Source organism: Coregonus lavaretus (genome assembly GCF_964263955.1).
Source record: "Coregonus lavaretus genome assembly, contig: HAP1_SCAFFOLD_7690, whole genome shotgun sequence".
In the NCBI taxonomy this organism is placed as follows: domain Eukaryota; kingdom Metazoa; phylum Chordata; class Actinopteri; order Salmoniformes; family Salmonidae; genus Coregonus; species Coregonus lavaretus.
The window spans coordinates 6,824-25,245 of record NW_028159943.1 but is presented as its reverse complement, the minus strand read 5'-3'; the positions used below and the strand labels follow the sequence as shown (position 1 = coordinate 25,245).

General features: G+C 45.6%; 1 protein-coding gene across 1 annotated transcript; it reads left to right on the top strand.

Moving 5' to 3' along the window:
• Positions 1-2,482: 2,482 nt before the first annotated feature.
• On the top strand, positions 2,483-15,853 carry LOC311122311 (semaphorin-5B-like; the record flags this gene model as incomplete). The annotated part of the gene is made up of 10 exons (XM_084196691.1): positions 2,483-2,667; positions 4,228-4,371; positions 4,863-5,010; positions 5,223-5,448; positions 7,165-7,404; positions 10,209-10,379; positions 10,711-10,860; positions 11,157-11,195; positions 14,272-14,477; positions 15,668-15,853. Coding segments are annotated over 10 exons (1,695 nt in total), but the record flags the coding sequence as incomplete, so codon positions are not given.
• Between the last annotated feature and the right edge of the window lie 2,569 nt (positions 15,854-18,422).

The window sequence follows — 18,422 nt, the reverse complement described above, 5'->3', positions numbered from 1 at the left end:
CGAATGTCCTTGAGGGCCCAGCCAGAGCCTGGACTTGAACCCGATGGAACATCTCTGGAGAGACCTGAAAATAGCTGTGCAGCGACGCTCCCCATCCAACCTGACAGAGCTTGAGAGGATCTGCAGAGAAGAATGGGAGAAACTCCCCAAAGCTTGTAGCGTCATACCCAAGAAGACTCAAGGCTGTAATCGCTACCAAAGGTTCTTCAACAAAGTACTGAAGTAAAGGGTCTGAATACTTACATAAATGTGATATTTCAGTTTTGTATTTGTAATAAATTTGCAAAAATAATAAATAAATAAAATGTTTTTGCTTTGTCATTATGGGGTATTGTTTGTAGATTGATGAGGGGAAAAAAACCATTTAATCAATTTTAGAATAAGGCTGTAACGTAACAAAATGTGGAAAAAGTCAAGGGGTCTGAATACTTTCCGAATGCACTGTACACACACACACTCTTTGTTTTCGTGAAATGTCCGGACTTTTTGGAGTGTAAAATGTTTGACCATTAAAAATCCTATTTACCCTAACCCCTAAACCTAACACTAACCCTAAACCTTAACCCCAAAAACCCTCAATCGAAACCCTTAAGCTTAAAATAGCATTTGAACAAATTTAGGTCCTGACAAAAAAGAAAGTCAGGACATTCAGGTGAAATGTTAGGACTTTGGGGTCCTGATAATTTAGGGGGAAAAACATGCACACACACATACAGTGGGGAGAACAAGTATTTGATACACTGCCGATTTTGCAGGTTTTCCTACTTACAAAGCATGTAGAGGTCTGTAATTTTTATCATAGGTACACTTCAACTGTGAGAGACGGAATCTAAAACAAAAATCCAGAAAATCACATTGTATGATTTTTAAGTAATTCATTTGCATTTTATTGCATGACATATAAGTATTTGATCACCTACCAACCAGTAAGAATTCCAGCTCTCACAGACCTGTTAGTTTTTCTTTAAGAAGCCCTCCTGTTCTCCACTCATTACCTGTATTAACTGCACCTGTTTGAACTCGTTACCTGTATAAAAGACACCTGTTCACACACTCAATCAAACAGACTCCAACCTCTCCACAATGGCCAAGACCAGAGAGCTGTGTAAGGACATCAGGGATAAAATTGTAGACCTGCACAAGGCTGGGATGGGCTACAGGACAATAGGCAAGCAGCTTGGTGAGAAGGCAACAACTGTTGGCGCAATTATTAGAAATTGGAAGAAGTTCAAGATGACGGTCAATCAACCTCGGTCTGGGGCTCCATGCAAGATCTCACCTCGTGGGGCATCAATGATCATGAGGAAGGTGAGGGATCAGCCCAGAACTACACGGCAGGACCTGGTCAATGACCTGAAGAGAGCTGGGACCACAGTCTCAAAGAAAACCATTAGTAACACACTACGCCGTCATGGATTAAAATCCTGCAGCGCACGCAAGGTCCCCCTGCTCAAGCCAGCGCATGTCCAGGCCCGTCTGAAGTTTGCCAATGACCATCTGGATGATCCAGAGGAGGAATGGGAGAAGGTCATGTGGTCTGATGAGACATAAATAGAGCTTTTTGGTCTAAACTCCACTCGCCGTGTTTGGAGGAAGAAGAAGAATGAGTACAACCCCAAGAACACCATCCCAACCGTGAAGCATGGTGGTGGAAACATCATTCTTTGGGGATGCTTTTCTGCAAAGGGGACAGGACGACTGCACCGTATTGAGGGGAGGAGGGATGGGGCTATGTATCACGAGAACTTGGCCAACAACCTCCTTCCCTCAGTAAGAGCATTGAAGATGGGTCATGGCTGGGTCTTCCAGCATGACAACGACCCGAAACACACAGCCAGGGCAACTAAGGAGTGGCTCCGTAAGAAGCATCTCAAGGTCCTGGAGTGGCCTAGCCAGTCTCCAGACCTGAACCCAATAGAAAATCTTTGGAGGGAGCTGAAAGTTCGTATTGCCCAGCGACAGCCCCGAAACCTGAAGGATCTGGAGAAGGTCTGTATGGAGGAGTGGGCCAAAATCCCTGCTGCAGTGTGTGCAAACCTGGTCAAGACCTACAAGAAACGTATGATCTCTGTAATTGCAAACAAAGGTTTCTGTACCAAATATTAAGTTCTGCTTTTCTGATGTATCAAATACTTATGTCATGCAATAAAATGCAAATGAATTACTTAAAAATCATACAATGTGATTTTCTGGATTTTTGTTTTAGATTCCGTCTCTCACAGTTGAAGTGTACCTATGATAAAAATTACAGACCTCTACATGCTTTGTAAGTAGGAAAACCTGCAAAATCGACAGTGTATCAAATACTTGTTCTCCCCACTGTATACACACACACACAGCAGACAGACTCACACACACAGACACACTCATTCACTTTCCCCACACACCTTCTCCTCTCGCCTACCACTTTTTCCCATTAGCCACCATTCTGACCCCATTTCTGATTGGTCTCTTCTGATTCTGAACACCCGCCCGCTCACAGGTACGGAACCTGACCCAGGACGGCGGCTTCAGCCCCTGGACGCCATGGCAACCCTGTAACCACGACGACGGGGAGGGTGCCAGCACCAGTTGTGCGTGTCGCTCACGCTCCTGTAACAGTCCGGTCCCTCAGTGTGGAGGCTCCAACTGCAAGGGCCCCACTATCCAGGTGGCCAACTGTTCCAGGTACTGTAGAGAAAGAAGAGGGGGAAGCTATAGTCTACTATTCATTATTCAGCACCAAACATCACAACAGTTACTGGAATAGTCATGACAGTCAGCAGAGCATGTTTCCTGGAGTACAGAAAGTTTTTTGGGGATTATCAAGTCCCACATTTGGGCACCTGATTCCCGTTTTTTTGTTCAAATTGGGCTGACGTGCATTTGAGTCTGCTTTCATTCTATGTTTCCAGCATGTTAACAAACTGTCAGTATATTTGATGAGAAGGTATTGTACATGTTGACCTTAAATGGATCTCTGGACAAAGACAAGTAGTAGTATGAGACTTCAGACCAGCCGCAGCAGCACAGTCCAATACTGATATTAATGTAAATGAGATGCATACTACCTTGCATCTACCAGAAAGGGTTGTCATGTTCTTAGAGGGAACTCAAGGACACCCATCCCCTCTAGTAATAGAGGTTTCCCTTATTAGGCAAAAGTAATTGGATTTATCTAGAGTGAGTTGAAAACCAAATGACTGTCACCTCTCAGTATAGCACATCTCTATTTGTGTATGTGTGTGTGGTTTTACTATCCAGGTGGGGACCAGAACTCCTCACAAGGATAGTAAAACAGGGACAATTCTGACAAGTGGGGACATTTTGCCGGTCCCCACAAGGAAAAAGCCAATTTTAGACTTAGGGCTTAGGTTTAGGGTTAGAATTAGGGTTAGGGTTAGGGTTAGGAGATAGGGTCAGGGTTAAGGTTAGGGTTAGGAGATATGGTCAGGGTTAAGGTTAGGGTTAGGTTAAGGGTTTGAGGTTAGGGAAAATATGACTTTGAATGGGAATCAATAGTATGTTTCCCACAAGGATAGTGAAACAAACTATTGTGTCTGTGTCTGTGTGTCAAATCACATCACATTTCATTTGTCACATACACGTGTTTAGCAGATGTTATCGCGGGTGTAGCGAAATGCTTGTGTTTCTAGCTCCGACAGTGCAGTAACTTCTAACAAGGAATATCTAACAATTTCACAACATATACCCAATACACACAAATCTAAGTAAGGAATGGAATTAAGAATGTATACATATATGGACGAGCGACGTGTGTGAGCATGCTTACGTACGTTGAGTGTGTGTGTGCTATTAGAGAGATTACGATCTTTACTGGTGGCTTCCAGATGCCTACTTCACTGTGTTCCTATGCAGGAGAGAGACAGAGGTGCTGAAATGAAATGCTCTTTTACAGGAAGCACCAATTTAATTAGAAGGGAAGCTCCATCGGCCTGAAGCACTTAAACAAATTGGGGGATGTTTTTAATGCCTCGGCCCAGTCAGCTTCCCAGACAAGCACACGTAGACTGAAGCTCAGCAATGTTTGTTCTGTTCTTCTGCTTTCAGAGGGTTTACAATAGAAGATGACAGAGGGACTATTTTTCTTAGTGATTAACTAGGCTATTAGAGTTTTGGGTGAATCTGCGTGTCTTACCAGTTGTTCTGAGTCTCTCTCTCTCTTTTTCTCTCTCTCTCTCTCTCTCTTTCTCTCTCTCGCTCTCTCGCTCTCTCGCTCTCCTCTAGGAACGGAGACTGGACCCCCTGGTCCTCCTGGGGTCAGTGCAGCACCAGCTGTGGCATCGGGTTCGAGGTGCGCCAGCGTTCCTGCAACAACCCTTCACCCCGGCACGGGGGGCGTGTCTGTGTGGGACAAGGCCGAGACGAGAGGTGAGAAAGAGGGACTCAATGCAGTACATTCAGTCAGGTTTACATTCAGTCAGGTTTACATTCAGTCAGGTTTAAATTCAGTCAGGTTTACATTCAGTCAGGCTTACATTCAGTTAGGTTTACATTCAATCAGGCTTACATTCAGTCAAGTGTATATACATTCAGGTTTACATTCAGTCAGGTTTTTCTCCCCATCTTGCATCATATGCTTAGTGACAGATGAGATTTGTGTATTGAGTAACCTTGCTGAAGACTTATGTTAGTTCCCCGAGCTAATGCCCTCAGCTTTAGCTCAGCAGGTTAACACAGTTTTGTGGCTTGCTGGAGACCCTGGTTCGGCGTCGCAAAGCCCTTTGAAATGGTGCACATATTGTAAAGCAGTGGTTCACCTTCTCTTACAGAGACCACCAAGCAGAAAGAGTACAACTGTATGTTTACTGTGTGTGTGTGTGTGTGTGTGTGTGTGTGTGCGCGTGTGTGTGTGTGTGCAGGCTATGCAATGAGAAGAGCCCGTGCCCGCTGCCTGTGTTCTGGTCTTCTTGGGGCTCCTGGGCTAAGTGCAGTGCAGAGTGTGGAGGAGGGGTCCACTCCCGAGTCAGGAGCTGTGAGAAGGGGAACACCTGCCCAGGATGTGCTCTGGTACGGTAAACACACACACACACACACACAGACACACACCCTCATACTGCACCCCAAAGGCATTCTTTACTACATCTCTCTCACAGATAAACACCCTTGTTTGATCTAGTGAATGGCATCTTTCATTATTCATTTATCATAGTCTGAGGATGAACAGTCAGGTTGAAACTGACATATCCACTCTCCTTTCCCTAAAACACTCCCTCCCTTAGGAGTACAAGACCTGTAACCTGGAGGCGTGTCCGGAGGTCCGCCGCAACACTCCCTGGACCCCCTGGATGCCGGTGAATGTGACCCAGGACGGGGCCCGCCAGGAGCAGAGGGCCCGCTACACCTGCAGGGCCCTCCTTCCAGACCCTCGTCAGCTGCAGCTGGGCAAGAAGAAGGTGGAGACCCGCGTCTGCCCCAACGACGGCACCGCCACCTGTGAGACTGAGCGTAAGTCTGAGGCCCGACCCACTCATACACATATACTCGACATGCATCCACACACTTTCTCCATACAGCTTTCCTCTCCCCTGTCCAGGTAGACAGGCAGACAGGCAGACAGACAGGCAGACAGACAGGCAGACAGACAGGCAGACAGACAGGCAGACAGACAGGCAGACAGACAGGCAGACAGACAGGCAGACAGACAGGCAGACAGGCAGACAGGCAGACAGACAGACAGGCAGACAGACAGACAGGCAGGCAGGCAGGCAGGCAGGCAGACAGGCAGACAGGCAGACAGGCAGACAGGCAGACAGGCAGACAGGCAGACAAGCAGGAAAGCCTGCTAAGCCTGATGTTATGCAGTGGGCTCAGATTTTTAAACGGCCAGCTGGGATGACCCATGCTGTGCTCACTGGGGCGGGATGATCTGGGCGGTCGTACCCAGTGACAGGCTACCCGGGTTGGGGTCGTGTCACAGTCCACAGCCTCTCATTGATTTAAAGGTCAGACAGGCAGGCAGAATGCCTCTGTTGCTGACAGTAGCTAGAGGGGGGAGAAGTGTGTGTGTGTGTGTGTGTGCATATTTAAGACAGGCTCCATGTGAAGCAAGGCAGATAGAGAGGATGTGTTTGCGTCGACTTGCAGAGAGCAGAGCAACCGTGTGGTCACCAGGTCTAAACACCATGTCACAGGCTGTCACCGGGTCTAAACACCATGTCACAGGCAGTCACCAGGTCTAAACACTATGTCACAGGCTGTCACCAGGTCTAAACACTATGTCACAGGCTGTCACCCGGGTCTAAACACCATGTCACAGGCTGTCACCGGGTCTAAACACCATGTCACAGGCTGTCACCAGGTCTAAACACCATGTCACAGGCTGTCACTAGGTCTAAACACCATGTCACAGGCTGTCACCGGGCCTAAACACTATGTCACAGGCTGTCACCAGGTCTAAACACCATGTCACAGGCTGTCACCAGGTCTAAACACCATGTCACAGGCTGTCACCGGGCCTAAACACCATGTTACAGGCTGTTACCGGGCCTAAACACCATGTCACAGGCTGTCACCAGGTCTAAACACCATGTTACAGGCTGTCACCAGGTCTAAACACCATGTCACAGGCTGTCACCAGGTCTAAACACCATGTCACAGGCTGTCACCGGGCCTAAACACCATGTCACAGGCTGTTACCGGGCCTAAACACCATGTCATAGGGGCCTTGTCTAGACTCAAGAGGAGACATCTGGCCTCACGGTAACAAGTAACATGGTTCTTATGAAATATTACTGCTGCCCTGGTTTCAAACCACACAGACAGAAAATAAAAAGCTTTTAATTAATTATTGAAGTAATTTCCATAATTTAGATGATGTGTTGCTTCTTTTTCCTTTTCAAAGAGTTCATCTGGAAGCCATTAACCCAGATCTTACTCCACAGTTGAATGTTTGGCCTAGATTCTAACTGCACTGGTTACTGTCAGATCATGTAATGAGGACGGAAGCCTCTGCACTCCTAGAACCATCACATTTTCAGTTATTTCATTGCCAAGCTTTAGGTCACAGAAGACCATTGTTTATCAGAGCTGTTCTCTATTTCCTACCATACCATTAGCAAAACAAAATCTTTTTGACTTTGAGAAGTAAAAATAATATTGTAAATCACATTTTGTATTGTAATGTCTCGTGTATGAGTGTCTCTGTGTCTCTGTGTGGTTCAGCTCTGGTTGAAGACTTGGTCAGGACCATTGGTGGTGACGGTAGCGGTCGACCTTTGTTCCGACAGCCAGGTGGCACCAGGTGGTCGCCGTGGGAGTCATGGTCGACCTGCTCCCAGGAGTGTGCCAAAGGCTTCCGCACGCGCAAGCGCACCTGTGCCTCAGCTGAGGGCAAGAGCACGTCCAGTGCCTGTAGTGGATCCCCAGTGGAGTACCAGGACTGCAACTCCCAGCCCTGCCCAGGTAAGACACGGACTAGTCACGTGCTACAGTACATCTGCTCAAATACTGTACTGACCGATTAACTTAACGGGCAGTGTAGAACCGAGACTGGGATTCCTTCAAAGCCGACAATAGCCTTTTAAAGGCAATTTCCCCCACGTTCTTGGAGATCGCATTCATGGTAAATGCTGCGGATGTCGGCTTAAGCGTAAATTGCCTTTAAAAGTCTGTAGTGAAAAATAAACAAGTCTAAAAATAATGAATAAAATGTTTTGTTTTCATGTGCTGAAAATATGTTTAAAAAAACTCAGCATCTGAATAAATAGTTACACTCGTTGGCCAAATGGATTGGGCTAAATTGAAATGTTTCTTACAGAAGAAACATGGAAAGCATATGCATAACCATGGTAGCAATTAAAAGGGAACAATTTGAAGATTATGAGAAAATGATTAGACTAAAGTTGAGGACACAACAGTTCACCTGACACAAGAATGAATCTAAACATTCCACTGTTGATTTTATATGCATTTTACATTTACTGTACTTTTTGTCGCATTTGTTGATAAAGAAATCTGAAAATACTCTGGATACATTCAGTAACATAAGAATATTCTTGGAAATGTTGGGGTAGGTGCAACATAAGACAAATAAATGACAAGGGTTTGAGTGAGAGGACTAACTGGTGTTTCCAAGGGGCCACACCTCTCCAAAGTGTGGACAGTTCCTAAGTCATTCAATGCACTTTTATGACTCAAGAGTCTTCAACTATAAGGTGATTTTTTTTAGCTCTCCTAGCTGTGTCGTTGAGGAACTAGAGCAAGCACATTTGTTGTTGTTTTGTTTGGAACACAACCCTGCATCCCGCCTTTACACAATTACTGTAGTTGTTTTGTTTGGAACACAACCCTGCATCCCGCCTTTACACAATTACTGTAGTTGTTTTGTTTGGAACACAACCCTGCATCCCGCCTTTACACAATTACTGTTGTTGTTTTGTTTGGAACACAACCCTGCATCCCGCCTTTACACAATTACTGTTGTTGTTTTGTTTGGAACACAACCCTGCATCCCGCCTTTACACAATTACTGTTGTTGTTTTGTTTGGAACACAACCCTGCATCCCGCCTTTACACAATTACTGTAGTTGTTTTGTTTGGAACACAACCCTGCATCCCGCCTTTACACAATTACTGTTGTTGTTTTGTTTGGAACACAACCCTGCATCCCGCCTTTACACAATTACTGTAGTTGTTTTGTTTGGAACACAACCCTGCATCCCCGCCTTTACACAATTACTGTAGTTGTTTTGTTTGGAACACAACCCTGCATCCCGCCTTTACACAATTACTGTAGTTGTTTTGTTTGGAACACAACCCTGCATCCCGCCTTTACACAATTACTGTAGTTGTTTTGTTTGGAACACAACCCTGCATCCCGCCTTTACACAATTACTGTAGTTGTTTTGTTTGGAACACAACCCTGCATCCCCGCCTTTACACAATTGCTGTAGTTGTTTTGTTTGGAACACAACCCTGCATCCCGCCTTTACACAATTACTGTAGTTGTTTTGTTTGGAACACAACCCTGCATCCCGCCTTTACACAATTACTGTAGTTGTTTTGTTTGGAACACAACCCTGCATCCCGCCTTTACACAATTACTGTAGTTGTTTTGTTTGGAACACAACCCTGCATCCCGCCTTTACACAATTACTGTAGTTGTTTACACATTCCAAAAACAGTCCATTATAAATCCCAATCTGGGTCAGATGGGCATCATTTGAAAGCTTGTTCTAATGCCAACATGACTAGCTAAGTTATAAAATAAGTTAGGTTTTCATAAGGCAATTCAGAGAAGCAGATTGTAATTTGTCACGCTCGTTGATAGACGGATCAGACCAAGGTGCAGCGTGGTATGCGTATATATTCCTTTAGTAACTGAATACAGAATCAAAACAACAAAATACAAACAAACGTGAAGTTCAACAGGCTACACAAGCCAAAACAGAAACAAGATCCCACAACTAAGGTAGGCAAAATGGCTGCCTAAGTATGATCCCCAATCAGAGACAACGATAGACAGTTGCCTCTGATTGGGAACCACACCCGGCCAACATAGAAATAGAACATCTAGAATTTCACACCCTGACCAAACCAACTAGAGAAAAACAAGGCTCTCAAGGTCAGGGCGTGACAATTATGGTGCGCATAAAATGGAGTCATGAATGCATTCTGCTGCGTGGTCCGCGGCAATTTCTTTTCACAATACAATAAACGTAGGCTCATTCTGTTCAGGACAACCCAGGGTATAACGCCATGTCATCTTGTAACTAACTGTACATCAAACATACTGATCATAAACGTTGACACTGTATATGACATGAGTTTTATGATATAGAAATGTGAAGTGCCCATTTGGACTCCCGGGTGTTTGACTTGCTTGTATGACATCAAAGCGGTATTTATTATAATCCTCAACGTCTCATCTTTCAAAATACATAGAGTCCTCGTAATTTACAGCATTTCCCTCATTCGGACAACAAAACATTTGCAGAAGTTGCCCAGTTAGCGGGAGTGATGGGGGGAAACTTCTTGTTGCGCGCGGTGCTTAAGCTCAGAACGGCTGTCAGTCAAAACCCATACAGAGCTGTGAAGAGCAGAGCCAGAGCTGTATAGCATGTTACTGTACAGCCACTGTGTTCAAATGTAGCCGCTTATCAGTGTCCAAATCAGACATTTTCAACCCGTATACAAGTACGAGTGTAAAGGGCTACAAGAAATTCATGTAATTACGCATTAAGTTTGACACATATGTTTGTGTCCAGTGAAAGGAGCCTGGTCGTGCTGGGCGTCATGGTCTCACTGCTCTGCCACCTGTGGAGGTGGGCACTACCAGCGAACACGTACCTGTAGCAACCCTGCCCCCGCCAATGGAGGTGACATCTGCATCGGCCTGCACACTGAAGAGGCCCTGTGCAACACACACACCTGTGAAGGTATGCAGAATGAACAGATTCACAGATGACAGATAGGCAGCAGATACACAACATTCAGTAATATCCTGCACAGATCACAGATACACATATTTGCAGCATTCGTTCATACAAATATTGTTTTTAAAATGTTGAGCATTCAAAATAACTCATTTAAATGATGGGGCATAAGTCATGTTAAGGTTATTTAGCTGCTATGTGGTATTGAGTTCACTGTGGCTTTACTTTGACTTATAGTAGCACAACAACTCATCATCCTCTCTTCCTCCCCTCTCTCCGTCCACCCTCTCCTCTCTCTCCTCCAACTCCCTCCACTCCTCCCCTGTTCCTCCAGGTGGCTGGCTGGTGTGGTCAGAGTGGGGGGAGTGTGACGAGGAGGGGCTGCAGCATCGCAGCAGGGAGTGTGGGGAACAGGAGGCAGACCCCAGCCTGTGTCAGGGCAATGCCACCACGAGCAGGCCCTGTCAGTCCCGCGAGGTGCCAGGTCAGTCCCCAACATTTTAAATGCACGGCTAAATAGCCAGCTGACAAAGTCGAAAATGAACTATTCAAATTCAAAAATGAACTATCACTTTATGGGCAGTGCTTGTTTGGTTTTGCTGCAGAAAGTGGGGAGCTTTGACTCTATTGGATGGTTGAATTGTGCATTGCAGTAACAGTCTCTCTCTCTCTCTCTTCTCTCTCTCTCTCTCTCTCTATCTCTCTCTCGCTCTCTCTCTCTCTCTCTCTCTTCCTATTTCTCTCCTTTCTCTTTATCTCTCTTTCTATTTTTCTCTGCAGTCGTTCTGCCTGGACAGGATAACGACCAGCGCTGTGGGGGTAAGTGAATTACGAGCTTCCTCCCTCCTCCTCACCATCCCAGTGGGGGGTAACAGGGACCCCCAAGGACATGGAGCATGCCTCTCGTCACCCCTTCCTCCCCCTCTTCCGCTCCCTCTCCTCTTGTTTTACCCCCTGCCCACTCCCGTTGCATCACAAATTAATCAATGCCACCCTGATTACACACAAAGCTATCATTCCTAAAACCTTTAGGCCTAGATTCAATCAGATCAAGCGTTAACCGGCGATAGCCGACACCCGCAGCTGATGTTTTGGCGGTGTCGGAGGTGGAACTGTGTTGGAGCTGTCAAATCGGTGAGCAGCTGCTCTTGATCATTGTCACGAAGCCACACCCGTCCCACTCGCGTTAGAAGGTCAGAACGAGAAAGTGTAGGCTATATAGAAATAATTACGCTCAAATGGAAAATCATTCAACTAAATAATGAGGATTTCTATCAGCCTAATCGAGGTGTAGATTACATCTCACATTCCAGTGTTCAAACTTCTAAACCAGGCTGCATGGGATTTCTGTTAATGCGACTCCGTTCAGCCAATGGCAATGTCCGCTTTAGGTATAATGCCAGGAGCCGCTTGTGGATCTGACAGCTCTACTGCAGTTCCAACTCCGACACCCCCAAAACAACCGCTATGCGGATGTAGGCTAAAGCGGATCTGATTGAATAGAGCCCTAAAGCCTTGTTCACATTGGCAGTTTGAAGTGATTAAAATAAAATATAAATTGCATATCTGATCCAAATCTGTTATTTTTCCTGCAGTCTGAACAGCCAAAAAGTACATGGAATCAGATATTTCAAGCCATATTTCAAACCACCTGTGTAGGTGGTTTGCAATCAGATACAAATCTGATTCCTGGCTGCGCAACTTGTGTCTGAATGGTCAAATCGTATTTATTTGCCCTCAAGTGGTTTTTAGACTGTTATTTGGCATATAATGCTGCTTACCAGCTAGTGGGTTGACAATTTTGACAAGAACATGTGGTAGCTAATTAGTTTGTTAATTGTTTAAGAAAAAATTACTGAATGTGCTAGAAAGCTAAACAGCTACTTAGCTAGCTAGTTGACTGGTGTGGCTAGCCAAAAATGACTAGTTTTGAAACTTGGACCATCTTATCCTGGACTTCCTGACGGGCCGCCCCCAGGTGCTAAGGGTAGGTAACAACACATATGCCACACTGATCCTCAACACGGGGGCCCCTCAGGGGTGCGTGCTCAGTCCCCTCCTGTACTCTCTGTTCACCCATGACTGCATGGCCAGGCACGACTCCAACACCATCATTAAGTTTGCCGACGACACAACCGTGGTAGGCCTGATCACAGACAACGATGAGACAGCCTATAGGGAGGAGGTCAGAGATCTGGCCGTGTGGTGCCAGGACAACAACCTCTCCCTCAACGTGACCAAGACAAAGGAGATGATTGTGGACTACAGGAAAAAAAAGAGGACTGAGCACGCCCCCATTCTCATCGACGGGGCTGTAGTGGAACAGGTTGAGAGCTTCAAGTTCCTTGGTGTCCACATCACCAACGAACTATCATGGTCCAAACACACCAAGACAGTCGTGAAGAGGGCACGACAAAGCCTATTCCCCCTCAGGAGACTAAAAAGATTTGGCATGGGTCCTCAGATCCTCAAAAAATTCTACAGCTGCACCATCGAGAGCATCCTGACTGGTTGCATCACCGCCTGGTATGGCAACTGCTTGGCCTCCGACCGCAAGGCACTACAGAGGGTAGTGCGTACGGCCCAGTACATCATTGGGGCAAAGCTTCCTGCCATCCAGGACCTCTATACCAGGCGGTGTCAGAGGAAGGCCCTCAAAATTGTCAAAGACTCCAGCCACCCTAGTCATAGACTGTTCTCTCTGCTACCGCACGGCAAGCGGTACCGGAGTGCCAAGTCTAGGTCCAAAAGACTTCTCAACAGCTTCTACCCCCAAGCCATAAGGCTCCAGAACAGCTAATCATGGCTACCCGGACTATTTGCACTGCCCCCCCACCCCATCCTTTTTACGCTGCTGCTACTCTGTTAAGTATTTATGCATAGTCACTTTAACTCTACCCACATGTACATATTACCTCAACTACCTCAACTAGCCGGTGCCCCCGCACATTGACTCTGCAACGGTACCCCCCCTGTATATATAGCCTCCCTACTGTCACTTTATTTTACTTCTGCTCTTTTTTTTTCTCAACACTTTTTTTTGTTGTTGTTTTATTTTTACTTTTTTTGTTTAAAATAAATGCACTGTTGGTTAAGGGCTGTAAGTAAGCATTTCACTGTAATGTCTGCACCTGTTGTATTCTGCGCATGTGACCAATACAATTTGATTTGATTTATCCTTTGAGGCTTAAAAAGGGTTCTTACACTATGATTTTGAACATTCAAAACAACTGGGAGGCATTGTTGTCACCTTAGCTTGCTACATAACTTCTGAGTGATAGGAAGCACAAGCACCACCACCAATCAGCCTACACCACTGCGCAAAACACCCATTGTTACTATGACAACTAGCATAGCCATGTCAGCAGATAACTGCTATCTGAACACACACAAATCCGATTTGGTCAATTGTAACTTGCTGTTTGGACAGTCAGTATTCCAAAACGGATTTGAAAAACCAAACTGATTTGAACATTAAGGCCTGCAGTGTGGCCATTTTAGCTGATCCTCTCATGACAAAGAAATTATGGAGCTATTGCATTGTTGCTAGTAGACTTGGGTTCAAATACTATTTGTAATCTTTCAAAGACGTTTACTCTAGCATGGCTGCAGTGCTATATGGCCGGAGTTTGCACTTTTAGAACTGTTCCATTTATCTAGGCAAGCTCAATTAAGCACAGATAAAGCTGTTTAACTGATTTCGAATAGTATTTGAACCCAGGTCTGAACACTAGCTTAGCTGCACTTTGCCTTCAAAACAGGTTTGAACTCGCAATTTTTGGGAACAAGACTACATTGCCAAAGCAAACATATTGGAACATATTAAATCAATGATGATGGAGTAAATAATGACAATAATATTCAAACTGTCTCTCTTTCTCTCTCCTCCTACCAGCCTTCTCTCTGTTCCACCTGATGGCCACGGGAGCGTTGTGTTTCTTTGCGGCGGTGGGGCTGTCGGTCCTGGTCTATGCCTACTGCCAGCGACTCCACAAGCCCTCCCAGGACTCAGCCGTCATCCACCCCACCACGCCCAACCACCTCAGCTATAAGGGCAACACCACGCCAAAGAATGAGAAGTACACCCCCATGGAGTTCAAGGTAGAGTATTCCACTCTTTCTACCCCCCCCCCCCCCCCCCCAAACATAGGGAATGGAACGATCCGCTAGGGCAGAATCAGACCTGCAGGTTCAGATAGATAACATTTGTTTTCTTTCAAATACTTTGAGCTTTTAATTAAATCTGCCTGGAGTGCCAGATGGGTTTCATTGCACCAGGCAAGCCCAATCAAGCACAGATTAAGAATTTGAAATAAAGTAAATACTATTTGAACGTAGGTCTGCTTCAAATACCAAATATCAGACCTCAAATGCTCGGGTCATTGTAGTCCTTGCTTGTCTGATTTAGTCTATTTTGCTCTTTGGTAGAATGGCAGAGAGAGAGCAGCAAGAGAGAGCAGCAAGAGAGAGCAGCAAGAGAGAGCAGAGAAATAGCAGAGAGAGATAGCAGAGAGATAGCAGCCTGTAGCTATAGCTGTGTCCGTTTGTCCCGCCCTTGTGATGTCCCAGTGATGTACTGTCTGTTTGCCTCCCACTCTTTATTAATGTGTTCATTAGCCTGTTAACCTATCAGAAAGGAGGGCAAGACTCTCACAGCTGTGTTTGATTAATCGAGCCATTACCTGAATTAATTAGCTCACGTCTGCTCTCTGGCTGTGTCCTCACACACACACACACACACACATACACACAAACACACACGCACGCACACAAACACTCCCTTATGTCCTTCCTGTGTCATCTGCTGCCTCTCGCCATGGTTACCAGCGATTGACACCATGGTCTGTCTGTCTGAGACCCCCAAAAGGGATCGTTAGTCCATCTGTGTGTGATTGATCGTGTCTGCTTGTTGATACAGTTTGATGTATTATACTATCTGTGTGTGATTGATCGGGTCTGTGTGTCATGATACAGTATGAGGTAACTGTGGGAGAGAATCTCAGTTGCATACTCCTTGTGTCCTCTCCTCACCTCCTTCTCAAGACCCAAAGCCAGAGGTCCCTCCCCTTTGACCTTCTCCTCCAATGGGTTTTGAGGAGGAGGCGAGGAGGGAGATTCTCCCTGTGTGTTAGTGGGCGGTACAGTGGGGCGATGCAGGGAAGTGAAACTGGAAACAAAAATGAGCTTTCTCATTGGACGAGATCAGATAGCGCCTCTTGCCTTTTGAAACCTTTTCTTCCATGTTGCACCTACTGAACACCCCCTGTTCTGTTCCCTTCTGTCTTCCACAGACACTGAACAAGAACAACCTTCTCCCGGACGAGAGCTGCAACTTCTTCCCCTCGCCCCTCTCGCCCCTCCCCTCCCTCCCCCAGAATAATGTGTACACCACCACCTACTACCCTGCACCCCTGGGTAAATACGACCACCCCTTCCACCCCGACTCGCCTTGCAGGAACTATATGCACCACAGTTGAGACAGGACCCCAACCCCCCCCCCCAACTTGACCCCCCAGCCCAAACTCATCTCTATGGGAAGTTGGAAACACTCCTGCACCAGACCCTTCATTGTTTCCTCTCCTCTCTTCTCCACCTCTCCTCCCTTGAGTGTGTGCTGTGCTACAGTGAGGTGGAGCTGTGTTAATGACCCTTGAACTGGGCGTGCCCTCTCAAGGTCCCAACCGTGCACGTTCTTCTCAATCACCAGTGCGGACAGAGGTTGAATTGTGCCTGTCAACCAACAGGACAATCATTTGGTATCATTGTGACTGTTCAGTTGATGTGACTGTTTTATGACGTTGTTTTTCTGCTCTACTGTACAGTACAGCAACTCATCTCAAGACCAGGAAGTAGACTGGACCATGTGGAATGCTGGGAGTTGGAGTCTTGTGAGGGAGCTGGGCTGTAGCAGCCTTATGGTTCAATATGGAGATTCACTACTTGTGGAATCTGTTCTAAAACAACACCGTTAAAACCCTACAGTATCAGATCATGTATATCACAAAAACCCACAGACTTCACATTTGATCTGAGGAGTATAGACGGCAAAGTCAACCGTTCCCAAAGGATACTGTAGCTGAGTATGCTGACCAAGACACCTTCCAGCTCTAACAATCTACTTTATGATAATAATAATAATAATATGCCATTTAGCAGACGCTTTTATCCAAAGCGACTTACAGTCAGTCATGTGTGCATACATTTTTGCGAATGGGTGGTCGCGGGGATCGAACCCACTACCCTGGCGTTACAAGCGCCGTGCTCTACCAATTGAGCTACAGAGGACCGCATGATGTTGATAGTGCAGAACTCACTGACACTGACAGAATGGCACGTTTGTTATACTCCTGCTTACCCACTTGTTCCTACTGTCTGATTTGACACACTGCATCAGATCAGCCTCATGGTCCGGTGCTCCCGCACTGTGGAATAACAGAGAGGGAAAGAGAGCGAGGGGCTGGTATTGCTTTCAACTGAGCAGCCCAAGGACTCCTGGGATACGTCCCAAATGGTACCCTATACCCTATATAGCAGAATGAGCCCTGGTCAAAAGGAGTGCACTATGTAGGGAATAGGGTGCCAAATGTGACGTGGCCATGGCCTCTTAAGGGGTTTCTAATCCTGTAAGTACCTGCACCGGCACCCAAAAATGACAATGGCAGATACTGGATCACTCAGTACCACTTCCACTGGATCATAATACTGGATCACTCAGCACCGCTTCCACTGGATCATCACAATACTGGATCACAATACTGGATCACTCTCGGCACCGCTTCTATTGGATCACAATACTGGATCACAATACTGGATCACTCTCAGCACCGCTTCCATTGGATCACAATACTGGATCACAATACTGGATCAAAATACTGGATCATGTTTTGGTAATCATCTGCAGAAGAAGATGGTAACACCGGCCATGAAAAGAGATACCCTGTGTGTGTGTGTGTTGCTGGGTCATTCATTGTTGTAAATGTTACTGTGAGTGTGGAGAGTATTAATGTGATGGTATTAGAGTAATGCTGATTAACCTATCTCTTCCAGTCACATTCAAGTTGTTCATGAGTTACAGATCTGAGCCAAATCTAAGCTGATGGTGCGATATCTTCAACTAAATGATACTGATTCTTGAAGTGTACTGGAAAGGTTCTCAAACTATTCATTCTCCATTCGATGAATGCAAAGTGTCATGTTTTCTAAAACAGCAAATCTCAAGAGTTAATTTGTTCATAGATGTTGTTCCATGCTAGAGTCAATGAAACCTAAAGTTAGTATGGTTTGTATAATGTATATTGTATAGCTTTTCTGTGTTTTTAAAGGCTTCTAGTTGTAAAAATTCATATGTTTTGGAAATATCAAGACAGAGATGGAGGTTTGTACCTGTCAGTAACCAAGGTTTGAGTTCTTCTCCATCCTGGATTTGATGTGAGTGCCAGTCTGTTTGTGCTGTCATGCCAACCCCTCGTCACTCATTGTCGCTTGGCTTGACAATGACTAATGGAGTTGGCAAGAGCACAAACAGATCTGGGACCAGCCTAGATGTTATATAGCATAAAATGCAGCCCTGTAATGTAGTAATGACAGATCTGGGACCAGCCTAGATGTTATGTAGCATAATGTGCAGCACTGTAATGTAGTAATGACAGATCTGGGACCAGCCTAGATGTTATGTAACATAATGTTCAGCCCTGTAATGTAGTCATGGTCAAAAGTTTTGAGAAGGACACAACTATTGGTCTTCACAAAGTTCGCTGCTTCAGTGTTATGAGATATTTTTGTCAGATGTTACTATGGTATACTGAAGTATAATTACAAGCTTTTATTGACAATTACATTAAGTTTATGCAAAGAGTCAATATTTGCAGTGTTGACCCTTCTTTTTCAAGACCTCTGCAATCCGCCCTGGCATGCTGTCAATTCACTTCTGGGTCACATCCTGACTGATGGCAGCCCATTCTTGCATAATCAATACTTGGAGTTTGTCAGAATTTGTGGGTTTTTGTTTGGCCACCTGCCTCTTGAGGATCGACCACAAGTTCTCAA